This window comes from Tachypleus tridentatus, chromosome 10, assembly GCF_004210375.1.
Source record: "Tachypleus tridentatus isolate NWPU-2018 chromosome 10, ASM421037v1, whole genome shotgun sequence".
Classification (NCBI taxonomy): domain Eukaryota; kingdom Metazoa; phylum Arthropoda; class Merostomata; order Xiphosura; family Limulidae; genus Tachypleus; species Tachypleus tridentatus.
Genome location: NC_134834.1, coordinates 14,862,530 through 14,878,991, shown reverse-complemented (window position 1 = coordinate 14,878,991; position 16,462 = coordinate 14,862,530). Strand labels below are relative to the sequence as shown.

General features: G+C 30.7%; 1 protein-coding gene across 1 annotated transcript in view; it reads right to left on the bottom strand.

Annotated features, from left to right (window-relative positions):
• LOC143227970 (putative carbonic anhydrase-like protein 2) overlaps positions 1-4,143 on the bottom strand; it is a 32,793-nt gene extending 28,650 nt beyond the window's left edge. The window contains exons 1-2 of the mRNA XM_076459322.1: positions 4,129-4,143; positions 1,859-1,954 (exon numbers count right to left, since the gene is read on the bottom strand). Coding sequence (XP_076315437.1) covers positions 1,859-1,954; positions 4,129-4,143 — 111 coding nt within the window. The remainder of the gene's footprint in view (positions 1-1,858; positions 1,955-4,128) is intronic.
• Positions 4,144-16,462: the final 12,319 nt, after the last annotated feature.

The following is a 16,462-nucleotide window of genomic DNA, read 5'->3' as shown; positions in this document are numbered from 1 at the left end:
TTGGCGTGACGGGGATTCGAACCCACGACCCTCGGATTACAAAGAAACATGCACACTCCAGAAAAACTAATGACTGGGACACGCCTGAACACACGCAGAGACGTGTCTTAATTAAATTTTATATCCAAAATGAGTTGTGGTATGTCTTAATTACAACTGAAATTATAGATAAATGGCAGTATGTTTTAATTACTGGAAAATAAAAAATGATTGGCGTGTTTTAATTGAATTACGAGTAAGAAAGAAGTGATAGATGTGATTATTATAAAAATAAACCTATAACAACACACCTTTAATTAACATTCAAGCAGCTTTGTTTTAATTAAAACCCAAGTAAATAAGGAATTTGATGCCTTAATTATATTCGAAGTAAAAACATTTAGTGTTAAGCCTTAATTTACAGTCTGATAATGGATATCTTTTTCAGGTCTCCTCGATGGGTCAGGGATAAGTTCGTGAATTTACAACGCTGAAATCTGGAGTTCTGTTTTCCCATGTGGATAAAACGAATATAGTCAATGGTTTGGGTTTACACTCAGACAAACCTTTCTTAGAATAATGAGAGTGTGATATATTAGCCGAATTGTTTTAATCAAGAGATGAAAAATCTGATGTCGTGTTCTGAATTTTGTAAACAACATTTTTTTGCGCGATTAGTTTGATTAAAATAAAAAATAATTTCTGCGTTATAGGAACAAGTGCTGCGCGAAAATCAAACTATTACACAAACCTGTTTGTTTGTGATATTCGCGTGTAGTTAAAAGAGAAAAATCTGAACTAAGCTTCTCCCAGTTTGACCTCACAGACTAGTCAACAGTATATAACATAGTAGAATTTTGGGATTTGACCGTTACACTTTTAACGCACGTACAGCCCCCAAACTGAAGAACGCATTTTTTTGTTTGGTCGATAAAGGGAAGAAAGTCACGAACCATCCGATTCATAGTCCGGAACTCTTGTATAATACTTTCTTTCTAAATATTTAAACAAAATTATTTAAAACTGGAAAACCTACAGACCAGAAGATAATACACCTTACACGTTGGTAAAAGACTTAACTTAAGGAAAACAAAAAAGACAATAATTGAATTTTTAAACGAAACAGAAAATAAAAAAAAACATCGTACAAAAGCTGGAGATGTGAATTAATAAAACAAAACTTGTGCACAAAATACGAAAGTTTGTTTTTGTTAAATGGTTCTCAATAAATTTGAAAATAATAAAACTATTTTACGTGCATTTATGACGTTCTTTATATTTCTGAAAAGCTAAAGAATACCACCTTTAAGTAGTGTTATCATGGTTTTAAACATATTCAAATAAAGCGTCATAACATTAAAATATTTATGCATCTTTCGCAAATATTTTCCCTTTCGTTTAATATTTTATCAGTCACTGGTACCAGTAAACCAGTAATCCAAATGTAACAATTTTATATCTCAAAGCCTGTTGCATATAAACACAGTTATAGCGTGATAGAGTATTTATGACTCTGAAGAACTCCCTCTATACGAAGATAAGTCATATTAAACGGTATTAAAAAAAAACAAATTTTTGAAAATAAATTAATATTTAAAATAATATCTTAGTTTATTTCGTTTTATGTTCTTTGCTAAATTCCTGTTGAATGTTTCTTTATTTCTCATCTGGATTACCAGTGATTCCTTGAGACTTTTACTCCTTCTGAGGCGTTTATGGAAGGTGTTTTATTTCTTACCTGGATTATTAGTAACTCCTTAAGACTTTTACTCCTTCTGAGGCGTTTATGGAAGGTGTTTTATTTTTAACCTGGATTATTAGTAACTCCTTGAGATTTTTACTCCTTCTGAGGCGTTTATGGAAGATGTTTATTTCTCACCTGGACTAGAAGAGCAATCCCAATTATTCCTTGAGATTTTGTTATTGCTTCGGAAATGTTTCCGTAAAGGTCAGAGTTGAATCCCAGAATCTGCACCTAAAAGTAACAAACTCAACTAAGCCCAATCACGGGAGAAATCATTTATCTTACGTAAAGTTACCAAGAATAAAACTACTCACTTGCTTTGAAGTGTACGAGAAACTACGAAAAAACACCTATCAATATAAGGTATACATAAAAAACTGTTTTGTTTTTTCTACCTAAAAATTTTCTAATGTTATAGAACGAATAACATTGTTGGTGTAACTATTGTTATACAACGAATAACATTGTTGGTGTAACTAGTGTTATAGAACGAACAACATTGTTGGTGTAACTATTGTTATAGAACGAATAACATTGTTCGTGTAACTATTGTTATAGAACGAATAATATTGTTGGTGTAACTATTGTTATAGAACGAACAACATTGTTGGTGTAATTATTGTTATAGAACGAACAACATTGTTGGTGTAACTATTATAGAACGAACAACATTGTTGGTGTAACTATTGTTATAGAACGAATAACATTGTTGGTGTAACTATTGTTATAGAACGAATAACATTGTTGGTGTAACTATTGTTATAGAACGAACAACATTGTTGGTGTAACTATTGTTATAGAACGAACAACATTGTTGGTGTAACTATTGTTATAGAACGAATAACATTGTTGGTGTAACTATTGTTATAGAACGAACAACATTGTTGGTGTAACTATTGTTATAGAACGAATAACATTGTTGGTGTAACTATTGTTATAGAACGAATAACATTGTTGGTGTAACTATTGTTATAGAACGAACAACATTGTTGGTGTAACTATTGTTATAGAACGAATAACATTGTTGGTGTAACTATTGTTATAGAACGAATAACGTTGGTGTAACTATTGTTATAGAACGAACAACATTGTTGGTGTAACTATTGTTATAGAACGAATAACATTGTTGGTGTAACTATTGTTATAGAACGAACAACATTGTTGGTGTAACTATTGTTATAGAACGAATAACATTGTTGGTGTAACTATTGTTATAGAACGAATAACATTGTTGGTGTAACTATTGTTATAGAACGAACAACATTGTTGGTGTAACTATTGTTATAGAACGAACAACATTGTTGGTGTAACTATTGTTATAGAACGAACAACATTGTTGGTGTAACTATTGTTGGTGTAACTATTGTTATAGAACGAATAACATTGTTGGTGTAACTATTGTTATAGAACGAACAACATTGTTGGTGTAACTATTGTTATAGAACGAATAACATTGTTGGTGTAACTATTGTTATAGAACGAATAACATTGTTGGTGTAACTATTGTTATAGAACGAATAACATTGTTGGTGTAACTATTGTTATAGAACGAACAACATTGTTGGTGTAACTATTGTTATAGAACGAATAACATTGTTGGTGTAACTATTGTTATAGAACGAATAACATTGTTGGTGTAACTATTGTTATAGAACGAACAACATTGTTGGTGTAACTATTGTTATAGAACGAATAACATTGTTGGTGTAACTGTTGTTATAGAACGAATAACATTGTTGGTGTAACTGTTGTTATAGAACGAACAACATTGTTGGTGTAACTATTGTTATAGAACGAATAACATTGTTGGTGTAACTATTGTTATAGAACGAACAACATTGTTGGTGTAACTATTGTTATAGAACGAACAACATTGTTGGTGTAACTATTGTTATAGAACGAATAACATTGTTGGTGTAACTGTTGTTATAGAACGAATAACATTGTTGGTGTAACTATTGTTATAGAACGAACAACATTGTTGGTGTAACTATTGTTATAGAACGAAAAACATTGTTGGTGTAACTATTGTTATAGAACGAACAACATTGTTGGTGTAACTATTGTTATAGAACGAATAACATTGTTGGTGTAACTATTGTTATTGTTGGTGTATAGAACGAACAACATTGTTGGTGTAACTATTGTTATAGAACGAACAACATTGTTGGTGTAACTATTGTTATAGAACGAACAACATTGTTGGTGTAACTATTGTTATAGAACGAACAACATTGTTGGTGTAACTATTGTTATAGAACGAACAACATTGTTGGTGTAACTATTGTTATAGAACGAACAACATTGTTGGTGTAACTATTGTTATAGAACGAATAACATTGTTGGTGTAACTATTGTTATAGAACGAATAACATTGTTGGTGTAACTATTGTTATAGAACGAACAAGAACGAACAACATGTTGGTGTAACTATTGTTATAGAACGAACAACATAACATTGTTGGAACAACATGTTGGTGTAACTTGTTTGTTATAGAACGAACAACATTGTTGGTGTAACTATTGTTATAGAACGAACAACATTGTTGGTGTAACTATTGTTATAGAACGAATAACATTGTTGGTGTAAACTATTGTTATAGAACGAATAACATTGTTGGTGTAACTATAGAACGAACAACATTGTTGGTGTAACTATTGTTATAGAACGAACAACATTGTTGGTGTAACTATTGTTATAGAACGAACAACATTGTTGGTGTAACTATTGTTATAGAACGAACAACATTGTTGGTGTAACTATTGTTATAGAACGAACAACATTGTTGGTGTAACTATTGTTATAGAACGAACAACATTGTTGGTGTAACTATTGTTATAGAACGAACAACATTGTTGGTGCAACTATTGTTATAGAACGAACAACATTGTTGGTGTAACTATTGTTATAGAACGAACAACATTGTTGGTGTAACTATTGTTATAGAACTAACAACATTGTTGGTGGAACTGTTGTTATAGAAAGAACAACATTGTTGGTGTTAACTAACAACATTGTTGTTATAGAACGAACAACATTGTTGGTGTAACTATTGTTATAGAACGAATAACATTGTTGGTGTAACTATTGTTATAGAACGAATAACATTGTTGGTGTAACTGTTGTTATAGAACGAATAACATTGTTGGTGTAACTATTGTTATAGAACGAACAACATTGTTGGTGTAACTATTGTTATAGAACGAATAACATTGTTGGTGTAACTATTGTTATAGAACGAATAACATTGTTGGTGTAACTATTGTTATAGAACGAATAACATTGTTGGTGTAACTATTGTTATAGAACGAACAACATTGTTGGTGTAACTATTGTTATAGAACGAACAACATTGTTGGTGTAACTATTGTTATAGAACGAACAACATTGTTGGTGTAACTATTGTTATAGAACGAACAACATTGTTGGTGTAACTATTGTTATAGTTATAGTTGGTGTAACGAACGAACATTGTTGGTGTAACTATTGTTATAGAACGAACAACATTGTTGGTGTAACTATTGTTATAGAACGAACAACATTGTTGGTGTAACTATTGTTATAGAACGAACAACATTGTTGGTGTAACTATTGTTATAGAACGAACAACATTGTTGGTGTAACTATTGTTATAGAACGAATAACATTGTTGGTGTAACTATTGTTATAGAACGAACAACATTGTTGGTGTAACTATTGTTATAGAACGAACAACATTGTTGGTGTAACTATTGTTATAGAACGAACAACATTGTTGGTGTAACTATTGTTATAGAACGAATAACATTGTTGGTGTAACTATTGTTATAGAACGAATAACATTGTTGGTGTAACTATTGTTATAGAACGAACAACATTGTTGGTGTAACTATTGTTATAGAACGAACAACATTGTTGGTGTAACTATTGTTATAGAACGAACAACATTGTTGGTGTAACTATTGTTATAGAACGAATAACATTGTTGGTGTAATAGAACTATTGTTATGTTGGTGTAACTATTGAACGAAAAACATTGTTGGTGTAACATTGTTGGTTAACTATTGTTATAGAACGAACAACATTGTTGGTGTAACTATTGTTATAGAACGAATAACATTGTTGGTGTAACTATTGTTATAGAACGAATAACATTGTTGGTGTAACTATTGTTATAGAACGAACAACATTGTTGGTGTAACTATTGTTATAGAACGAACAACATTGTTGGTGTAACTATTGTTATAGAACGAACAACATTGTTGGTGTAACTATTGTTATAGAACGAATAACATTGTTGGTGTAACTATTGTTATAGAACGAACAACATTGTTGGTGTAACTATTGTTATAGAACGAACAACATTGTTGGTGTAACTATTGTTATAGAACGAACAACATTGTTGGTGTAACTATTGTTATAGAACGAACAACATTGTTGGTGTAACTATTGTTATAGAACGAACAACATTGTTGGTGTAACTATTGTTATAGAACGAATAACATTGTTGGTGTAACTATTGTTATAGAACGAATAACATTGTTGGTGTAACTATTGTTATAGAACGAACAACATTGTTGGTGTAACTATTGTTATAGAACGAACAAACATTGTTGAACGAACAACATGTAACTATTGTTATAGAACGAAGAACAACATTGTTGGTGTAACTATTGTTATAGAACGAACAACATTGTTGGTGTAACTATAGAACGAACATTGTTGGTGTAACTATTGTTATAGAACGAACGAACATTGTTGGTGTAACTATTGTTATAGAACGAATAACATTGTTGGTGTAACTATTGTTATAGAACGAACAACATTGTTGTAACTATTGTTATAGAACGAACAACATTGTTGGTGTAACTATTGTTATAGAACGAATAACATTGTTGGTGTAACTATTGTTATAGAACGAATAACATTGTTGGTGTAACTATTGTTATAGAACGAATAACATTGTTGGTGTAACTATTGTTATAGAACGAACAACATTGTTGGTGTAACTATTGTTATAGAACGAACAACATTGTTGGTGTAACTATTGTTGTTGGTGTAACTATAGAACGAACAACATTGTTGGTGTAACTATTGTTATAGAACGAACAACATTGTTGGTGTAACTATTGTTATAGAACGAACAACATTGTTGGTGTAACTATTGTTATAGAACGAATAACATTGTTGGTGTAACTATTGTTATAGAACGAACAACATTGTTGGTGTAACTATTGTTATAGAACGAATAACATTGTTGGTGTAACTATTGTTATAGAACGAATAACATTGTTGGTGTAACTATTGTTATAGAACGAATAACATTGTTGGTGTAACTATTGTTATAGAACGAATAACATTGTTGGTGTAACTATTGTTATAGAACGAATAACATTGTTGGTAACTATTGTTATAGAACGAATAACATTGTTGGTGTAACTATTGTTATAGAACGAACAACATTGTTGGTGTAACTATTGTTATAGAACGAACAACATTGTTGGTGTAACTATTGTTATAGAACGAACAACATTGTTGGTGTAACTATTGTTATAGAACGAACAACATTGTTGGTGTAACTATTGTTATAGAACGAACAACATTGTTGGTGTAACTATTGTTATAGAACGAACAACATTGTTGGTGTAACTATTGTTATAGAACGAACAACATTGTTGGTGTAACTATTGTTATAGAACGAATAACATTGTTGGTGTAACTATTGTTATAGAACGAACAACATTGTTGGTGTAACTATTGTTATAGAACGAACAACATTGTTGGTGTAACTATTGTTATAGAACGAATAACATTGTTGGTGTAACTATTGTTATAGAACGAATAACATTGTTGGTGTAACTATTGTTATAGAACGAATAACATTGTTGGTGTAACTATTGTTATAGAACGAATAACATTGTTGGTGTAACTATTGTTATAGAACGAATAACATTGTTGGTGTAACTATTGTTATAGAACGAACAACATTGTTGGTGTAACTATTGTTATAGAACGAATAACTTGTTGTGTAACTATTGTTATAGAACGAACAACATTGTTGGTGTAACTATTGTTATAGAACGAACAACATTGTTGGTGTAACTATTGTTATAGAACGAACAACATTGTTGGTGTAACTATTGTTATAGAACGAACAACATTGTTGGTGTAACTATTGTTATAGAACGAACAACATTGTTGGTGTAACTATTGTTATAGAACGAACAACATTGTTGGTGTAACTATTGTTATAGAACGAACAACATTGTTGGTGTAACTATTGTTATAGAACGAACAACATTGTTGGTGTAACTATTGTTATAGAACGAATAACATTGTTGGTGTAACTATTGTTATAGAACGAATAACATTGTTGGTGTAACTATTGTTATAGAACGAACAACATTGTTGGTGTAACTATTGTTATAGAACGAACAACATTGTTGGTGTAACTATTGTTATAGAACGAAACAACATTGTTGGTGTGTAACTATTGTTATAGAACGAACAACATTGTTGGTGTAACTATTGTTATAGAACGAACAACATTGTTGGTGTAACTATTGTTATAGAACGAACAACATTGTTGGTGTAACTATTGTTATAGAACGAATAACATTGTTGGTGTAACTATTGTTATAGAACGAACAACATTGTTGGTGTAACTATTGTTATAGTAACTATTGTTAACTATTGTTATAGAACGAACAACATTGTTGGTGTAACTATTGTTATAGAACGAACAACATTGTTGGTGTAACTATTGTTATAGAACGAACAACATTGTTGGTGTAACTATTGTTATAGAACGAATAACATTGTTGGTGTAACTATTGTTATAGAACGAATAACATTGTTGGTGTAGCTATTGTTATAGAACGAAAACATTGTTGGTGTAACATTGTTGGTGTAACTATTGTTATAGAACGAATAACATTGTTGGTGTAACTATTGTTATAGAACGAATAACATTGTTGGTGTAACTATTGTTATAGAACGAATAACATTGTTGGTGTAACTATTGTTATAGAACGAACAACATTGTTGGTGTAACTATTGTTATAGAACAAACATTGTTGAACGAACAAACATGTAACTATTGTTATAGAACGTTGTTGGTGTAACTATTGTTATAGAACGAACAACATTGTTGGTGTAACTATTGTTATAGAACGAACAACATTGTTGGTGTAACTATTGTTATAGAACGAACAACATTGTTGGTGTAACTATTGTTATAGAACGAACAACATTGTTGGTGTAACTATTGTTATAGAACGAACAACATTGTTGGTGTAACTATTGTTATAGAACGAACAACATTGTTGGTGTAACTATTGTTATAGAACGAACAACATTGTTGGTGTAACTATTGTTATAGAACGAATAACATTGTTGGTGTAACTATTGTTATAGAACGAATAACATTGTTGGTGTTGTTATAGAACGAATAACATTGTTGGTGTAACTTGTTATAGAACGAACAACATTTGTTGGTTGTAACTATTGTTATAGAACGAACAACATTGTTGGTGTAACTATTGTTATAGAACGAATAACATTGTTGGTGTAACTATTGTTATAGAACGAACAACATTGTTGGTGTAACTATTGTTATAGAACGAACAACATTGTTGGTGTAACTATTGTTATAGAACGAATAACATTGTTGGTGTAACTGCTGTTGTTATAGAACATTGTTGGTGTAACTATTGTTATAGAACGAACAACATTGTTGGTGTAACTATTGTTATAGAACGTTGGTGTAACAATAGAACAATTGTTGGTGTAACTATTGTTATAGAACGAACAACATTGTTGGTGTAACTATTGTTATAGAACGAACAACATTGTTGGTGTAACTATTGTTATAGAACGAATAAACATTGTTGAACGAACAACATTGTTGGTGTAACTATTGTTATAGAACGAACAACATTGTTGGTGTAACTATTGTTATAGAACGAACAACATTGTTGGTGTAACTATTGTTATAGAACGAACAACATTGTTGGTGTAACTGTTGTTATAGAACGAATAACATTGTTGGTGTAACTATTGTTATAGAACGAACAACATTGTTGGTGTGTAACTATTGTTATAGAACGAACAACATTGTTGGTGTAACTATTGTTATAGAACGAACAACATTGTTGGTGTAACTATTGTTATAGAACGAACAACATTGTTGGTGTAACTATTGTTATAGAACGAATAACATTGTTGGTGTAACTATTGTTATAGAACGAATAACATTGTTGGTGTAACTATTGTTATACGAATAACATTGTTGGTGTAACTATTGTTATAGAACGAACAACATTGTTGGTGTAACTATTGTTATAGAACGAATAACATTGTTGGTGTAACTATTGTTATAGAACGAACAACATTGTTGGTGTAACTATAGAACAAACAACACTGTTATGTAACTATTGAACGAACAACATTGTTGGTGTAACTATTGTTATAGAACGAACAACATTGTTGGTGTAACTATAACTTTGTTATAGAACGAACAACATTGTTGGTGTAACTATTATTGTTATAGAACGAATAACATTGTTGGTGTAACTATTGTTATAGAACGAACAACATTGTTGGTGTAACTATTGTTATAGAACGAATAACATTGTTGGTGTAACTATTGTTATAGAACGAATAACATTGTTGGTGTAACTATTGTTATAGAACGAATAACATTGTTGGTGTAACTATTGTTATAGAACGAACTAACATTGTTGGTGTAACTATTGTTATAGAACGAACAACATTGTTGGTGTAACTGTTGTTATAGAACGAATAACATTGTTGGTGTAACTATTGTTATAGAACGAACAACATTGTTGGTGTAACTGTTGTTAACTATTGTTATAGAACGAATAACATTGTTGGTGTAACTATTGTTATAGAACGAACAACATTGTTGGTGTAACTACATTGTTATAGAACGAACAACATTGTTGGTGTAACTATTGTTATAGAACTATTGTTATAAACGAATAACATTGTTGGTGTAACTATTGTTATAGAACGAATAACATTGTTGGTGTAACTATTGTTATAGAACGAACAACATTGTTGGTGTAACTATTGTATACAACATTGTTGGTGTAACTTTGTTATAGAACAACTATTGTTATAGAACGAACAACATTGTTGGTGTAACTATTGTTATAGAACGAATAACATTGTTGGTGTAACTATTGTTATAGAACGAACAACATTGTTGGTGTAACTATTGTTATAGAACGAACAACATTGTTGGTGTAACTATTGTTATAGAACGAACAACATTGTTGGTGTAACTGTTGTTATAAAAAGAACAACATTGTTGGTGTAACTATTGTTATAGAACGAACAACATTGTTGGTGTAACTATTGTTATAGAACGAATAACATTGTTGGTGTAACTATTGTTATAGAACGAATAACATTGTTGGTGTAACTATTGTTATAGAACGAATAACATTGTTGGTGTAACTATTGTTATAGAACGAATAACATTGTTGGTGCAACTATTGTTATAGAACGAATAACATTGTTGGTGTAACTATTGTTTTAGAACGAATAACATTGTTCGTGGAACTATTGTTATAGAACGAATAACATTGTTGGTGTAACTATTGTTATAGAACGAACAACATTGTGTAACTGGTTATAGAACAAACAAACATTGTTGGTGTAACTTGTTATAGAACGAACAACATTGTTGGTGGTGTAACTATTGTTATAGAACGAACAACATTGTTGGTGTAACTATTGTTATAGAACGAATAACATTGTTGGTGTAACTATTGTTATAGAACGAATAACATTGTTGGTGTAACTATTGTTATAGAACGAACAACATTGTTGGTGTAACTGTAACTTGTTGTTAACTATAGAACGAACAACATTGTTGGTGTAACTATTGTTATAGAACGAACAACATTGTTGGTGTAACTATTGTTATAGAACGAATAACATTGTTGGTGTAACTATTGTTATAGAACGAATAACATTGTTGGTGTAACTATTGTTATAGAACGAATAACAACATTGTTGGTGTAACTATTGTTATAGAACGAATAACATTGTTGGTGTAACTATTGTTATAGAACGAATAACATTGTTGGTGTAACTATTGTTATAGAACGAACAACATTGTTGGTGTAACATTGTTGAACGAACAACATTGTAACTATTGTTATAGAACGAACAACATTGTTGGTGTAACTATTGTTATAGAACGAACAACATTGTTGGTGTAACTATTGTTATAGAACGAACAACATTGTTGGTGTAACTATTGTTATAGAACGAACAACATTGTTGGTGTAACTATTGTTATAGAACGAACAACATTGTTGGTGTAACTATTGTTATAGAACGAACAAACTATTGTTGGTGTAACTATTGTTATAGAACGAACAACATTGTTGGTGTAACTATTGTTATAGAACGAATAACATTGTTGGTGTAACTATTGTTATAGAACGAACAACATTGTTGGTGTAACTATTGTTATAGAACGAACAACATTGTTGGTGTAACTATTGTTATAGAACGAACAACATTGTTGGTGTAACTATTGTTATAGAACGAACAACATTGTTGGTGTAACTATTGTTATAGAACGAACAACATTGTTGGTGTAACTATTGTTATAGAACGAACAACATTGTTGGTGTAACTATTGTTATAGAACGAATAACATTGTTGGTGTAACTATTGTTATAGAACGAATAACATTGTTGGTGTAACTATTGTTATAGAACAAACAACATTGTTGGTGTAACTATTGTTATAGAACGAACAACATTGTTGGTGTAACTATTGTTATAGAACGAATAACATTGTTGGTGTAACTATTGTTATAGAACGAACAACATTGTTGGTGTAACTATTGTTATAGAACGAATAACATTGTTGGTGTAACTATTGTTATAGAACGAACAACATTGTTGGTGTAACTATTGTTATAGAACGAACAACATTGTTGGTGTAACTATTGTTATAGAACGAACAACATTGTTGGTGTAACTATTGTTATAGAACGAACAACATATTGTTGGTGTAACTATTGTTATAGAACGAACAACATTGTTGGTGTAACTATTGTTATAGAACGAACAACATTGTTGGTGTAACTATTGTTATAGAACGAACAACATTGTTGGTGTAACTATTGTTATAGAACGAACAACATTGTTGGTGTAACTATTGTTACGAACAACATTGTTGGTGCAACTATTGTTATAGAACGAACAACATTGTTGGTGTAACTATTGTTATAGAACGAACAACATTGTTGGTGTTATAGAACGAACAACATTGTTGGTGTTATAGAACGAATAACATTGTTGGTGTAACTATTGTTATAGAACGAATAACAACATTGTTGAACGAATAACATTGTAACTATTGTTATAGAACGAACGAACATTGTTGGTGTAACTATTGTTATAGAACGAACAACATTGTTGGTGTAACTATTGTTATAGAACGAACAACATTGTTGGTGTAACTATTGTTATAGAACGAACAACATTGTTGGTGTAACTATTGTTATAGAACGAATAACATTGTTGGTGTAACTATTGTTATAGAACAACAACATTGTTGGTGTAACTATTGTTATAGAACATTGTTGGTGTAACTATTGTTATAGAACGAACAACATTGTTGGTGTAACTATTGTTATAGAACGAACAACATTGTTGGTGTAACTATTGTTATAGAACGAATAACATTGTTGGTGTAACTATTGTTATAGAACGAATAACATTGTTGGTGTAACTATTGTTATAGAACGAACAACATTGTTGGTGTAACTATTGTTATAGAACGAATAACATTGTTGGTGTAACTATTGTTATAGAACGAATAACATTGTTGGTGTAACTATTGTTATAGAACGAATAACATTGTTGGTGTAACTATTGTTATAGAACGAACAACATTGTTGGTGTAACTATTGTTATAGAACGAACAACATTGTTGGTGTAACTATTGTTATAGAACGAACAACATTGTTGGTGTAACTATATGTTATAGAACGAACAACATTGTTGGTGTAACTATTGTTATAGAACGAACAACATTGTTGGTGTAACTATTGTTATAGAACGAACAAACATTGTTGGTGTAACTATTGTTATAGAACGAACAACATTGTTGGTGTAACTATTGTTATAGAACTATTGTTATAGAACGAATAACATTGTTGGTGTAACTATTGTTATAGAACGAATAACATTGTTGGTGTAACTATTGTTATAGAACGAACAACATTGTTGGTGTAACTATTGTTATAGAACGAACAACATTGTTGGTGTAACTATTGTTATAGAACGAACAACATTGTTGGTGTAACTATTGTTATAGAACGAACAACATTGTTGGTGTAACTATTGTTATAGAACGAACAACATTGTTGGTGTAACTTGTTGGTTATAGAACGAACAACATTGTTGGTGTAACTATTGTTATAGAACGAACAACATTGTTGGTGTAACTATTGTTATAGAACGAACAACATTGTTGGTGTAACTGTTGTTATAGAACGAACAACATTGTTGGTGTAACTATTGTTATAGAACGAATTGTTGGTGTAACATTGTTGGTAACATTGTTGTGTAACTATTGTTTGTTGGTGTAACTAGAACGAACAACATTGTTGGTGTAACTATTGTTATAGAACGAACAACATTGTTGGTGTAACTATTGTTATAGAACGAACAACATTGTTGGTGTAACTATTGTTATAGAACGAACAACATTGTTGGTGTAACTATTGTTATAGAACGAATAACATTGTTGGTGTAACTATTGTTATAGAACGAACAACATTGTTGGTGTAACTATTGTTATAGAACGAACAACATTGTTGGTGTAACTATTGTTATAGAACGAACAACATTGTTGGTGCAACTATTGTTATAGAACGAACAACATTGTTGGTGTAACTATTGTTATAGAACGAATAACATTGTTGGTGTAACTATTGTTATAGAACGAATAACATTGTTGGTGTAACTATTGTTATAGAACGAATAACATTGTTGGTGTAACTATTGTTATAGAACAAACAACACTGTTGTTGTAACTGTTGTTATAGAACAAACAAACATTGTTGGTGTAACTATTGTTATAGAACGAACAACATTGTTGGTGTAACTATTGTTATAGAACGAATAACATTGTTGGTGTAACTATTGTTATAGAACGAATAACATTGTTGGTGTAACTATTGTTATAGAACGAACAACATTGTTGGTGTAACTATTGTTATAGAACGAACAACATTGTTGGTGTAACTATTGTTATAGAACGAATAACATTGTTGGTGTAACTATTGTTATAGAACGAACAACATTGTTGGTGTAACTTGGTTATAGAACGAATAACATTGTTGGTAACTGTTGTTATAGAACAAACAAACATTGTTGGTGTAACTATTGTTATAGAACGAACAACATTGTTGGTGTAACTATTGTTATAGAACAAACAACACTGTTGTTGTAACTGTTGTTATAGAACAAACAAACATTGTTGGTGTAACTATTGTTATAGAACGAACAACATTGTTGGTGTAACTATTGTTATAGAACATTGTTGGTGTAACTATTGTTATAGAACGAATAACATTGTTGGTGTAACTATTGTTATAGAACGAACAACATTGTTGGTGTAACTATTGTTATAGAACGAACAACATTGTTGGTGTAACTATTGTTATAGAACGAACAACATTGTTGGTGTAACTATTGTTATAGAACGAATAACATTGTTGGTGTAACTATTGTTATAGAACGAACAACATTGTTGGTGTAACTGTTGTTATAGAACGAACAACATTGTTGGTGTAACTATTGTTATAGAACGAACAACATTGTTGGTGTAACTATTGTTATAGAACGAACAACATTGTTGGTGTAACTATTGTTATAGAACGAACAACATTGTTGGTGTAACTATTGTTATAGAACGAATAACATTGTTGGTGTAACTATTGTTATAGAACGAACAACATTGTTGGTGTAACTATTGTTATAGAACGAACAACATTGTTGGTGTAACTATTGTTATAGAACGAATAACATTGTTGGTGTAACTATTGTTATAGAACGAATAACATTGTTGGTGTAACTATTGTTATAGAACGAACAACATTGTTGGTGTAACTATTGTTATAGAACGAACAACATTGTTGGTGTAACTATTGTTATAGAACGAACAACATTGTTGGTGTAACTATTGTTATAGAACGAACAACATTGTTGGTGTAACTATTGTTATAGAACGAATAACATTGTTGGTGTAACTATTGTTATAGAACGAACAACATTGTTGGTGTAACTATTGTTATAGAACGAACAACATTGTTGGTAACTATTGTTATAGAACGAATAACATTGTTGGTGTAACTATAGAACGAACAAACATTGTTGGTGTAACTATTGTTATAGAACGAACAACATTGTTGGTGCAACTATTGTTATAGAACGAACAACATTGTTGGTGTAACTATTGTTATAGAACGAACTAACATTGTTGGTGTAACTATTGTTATAGAACGAACAACATTGTTGGTGTAACTATTGTTATAGAACGAACAACATTGTTGGTGTAACTATTGTTATAGAACGAACAACATTGTTGGTGTAACTATTGTTATAGAACGAACAACATTGGTTGTGTAACTATTGTTATAGAACGAACAACATTGTTGGTGTAACTATTGTTATAGAACGAACAACATTGTTGGTGTAACT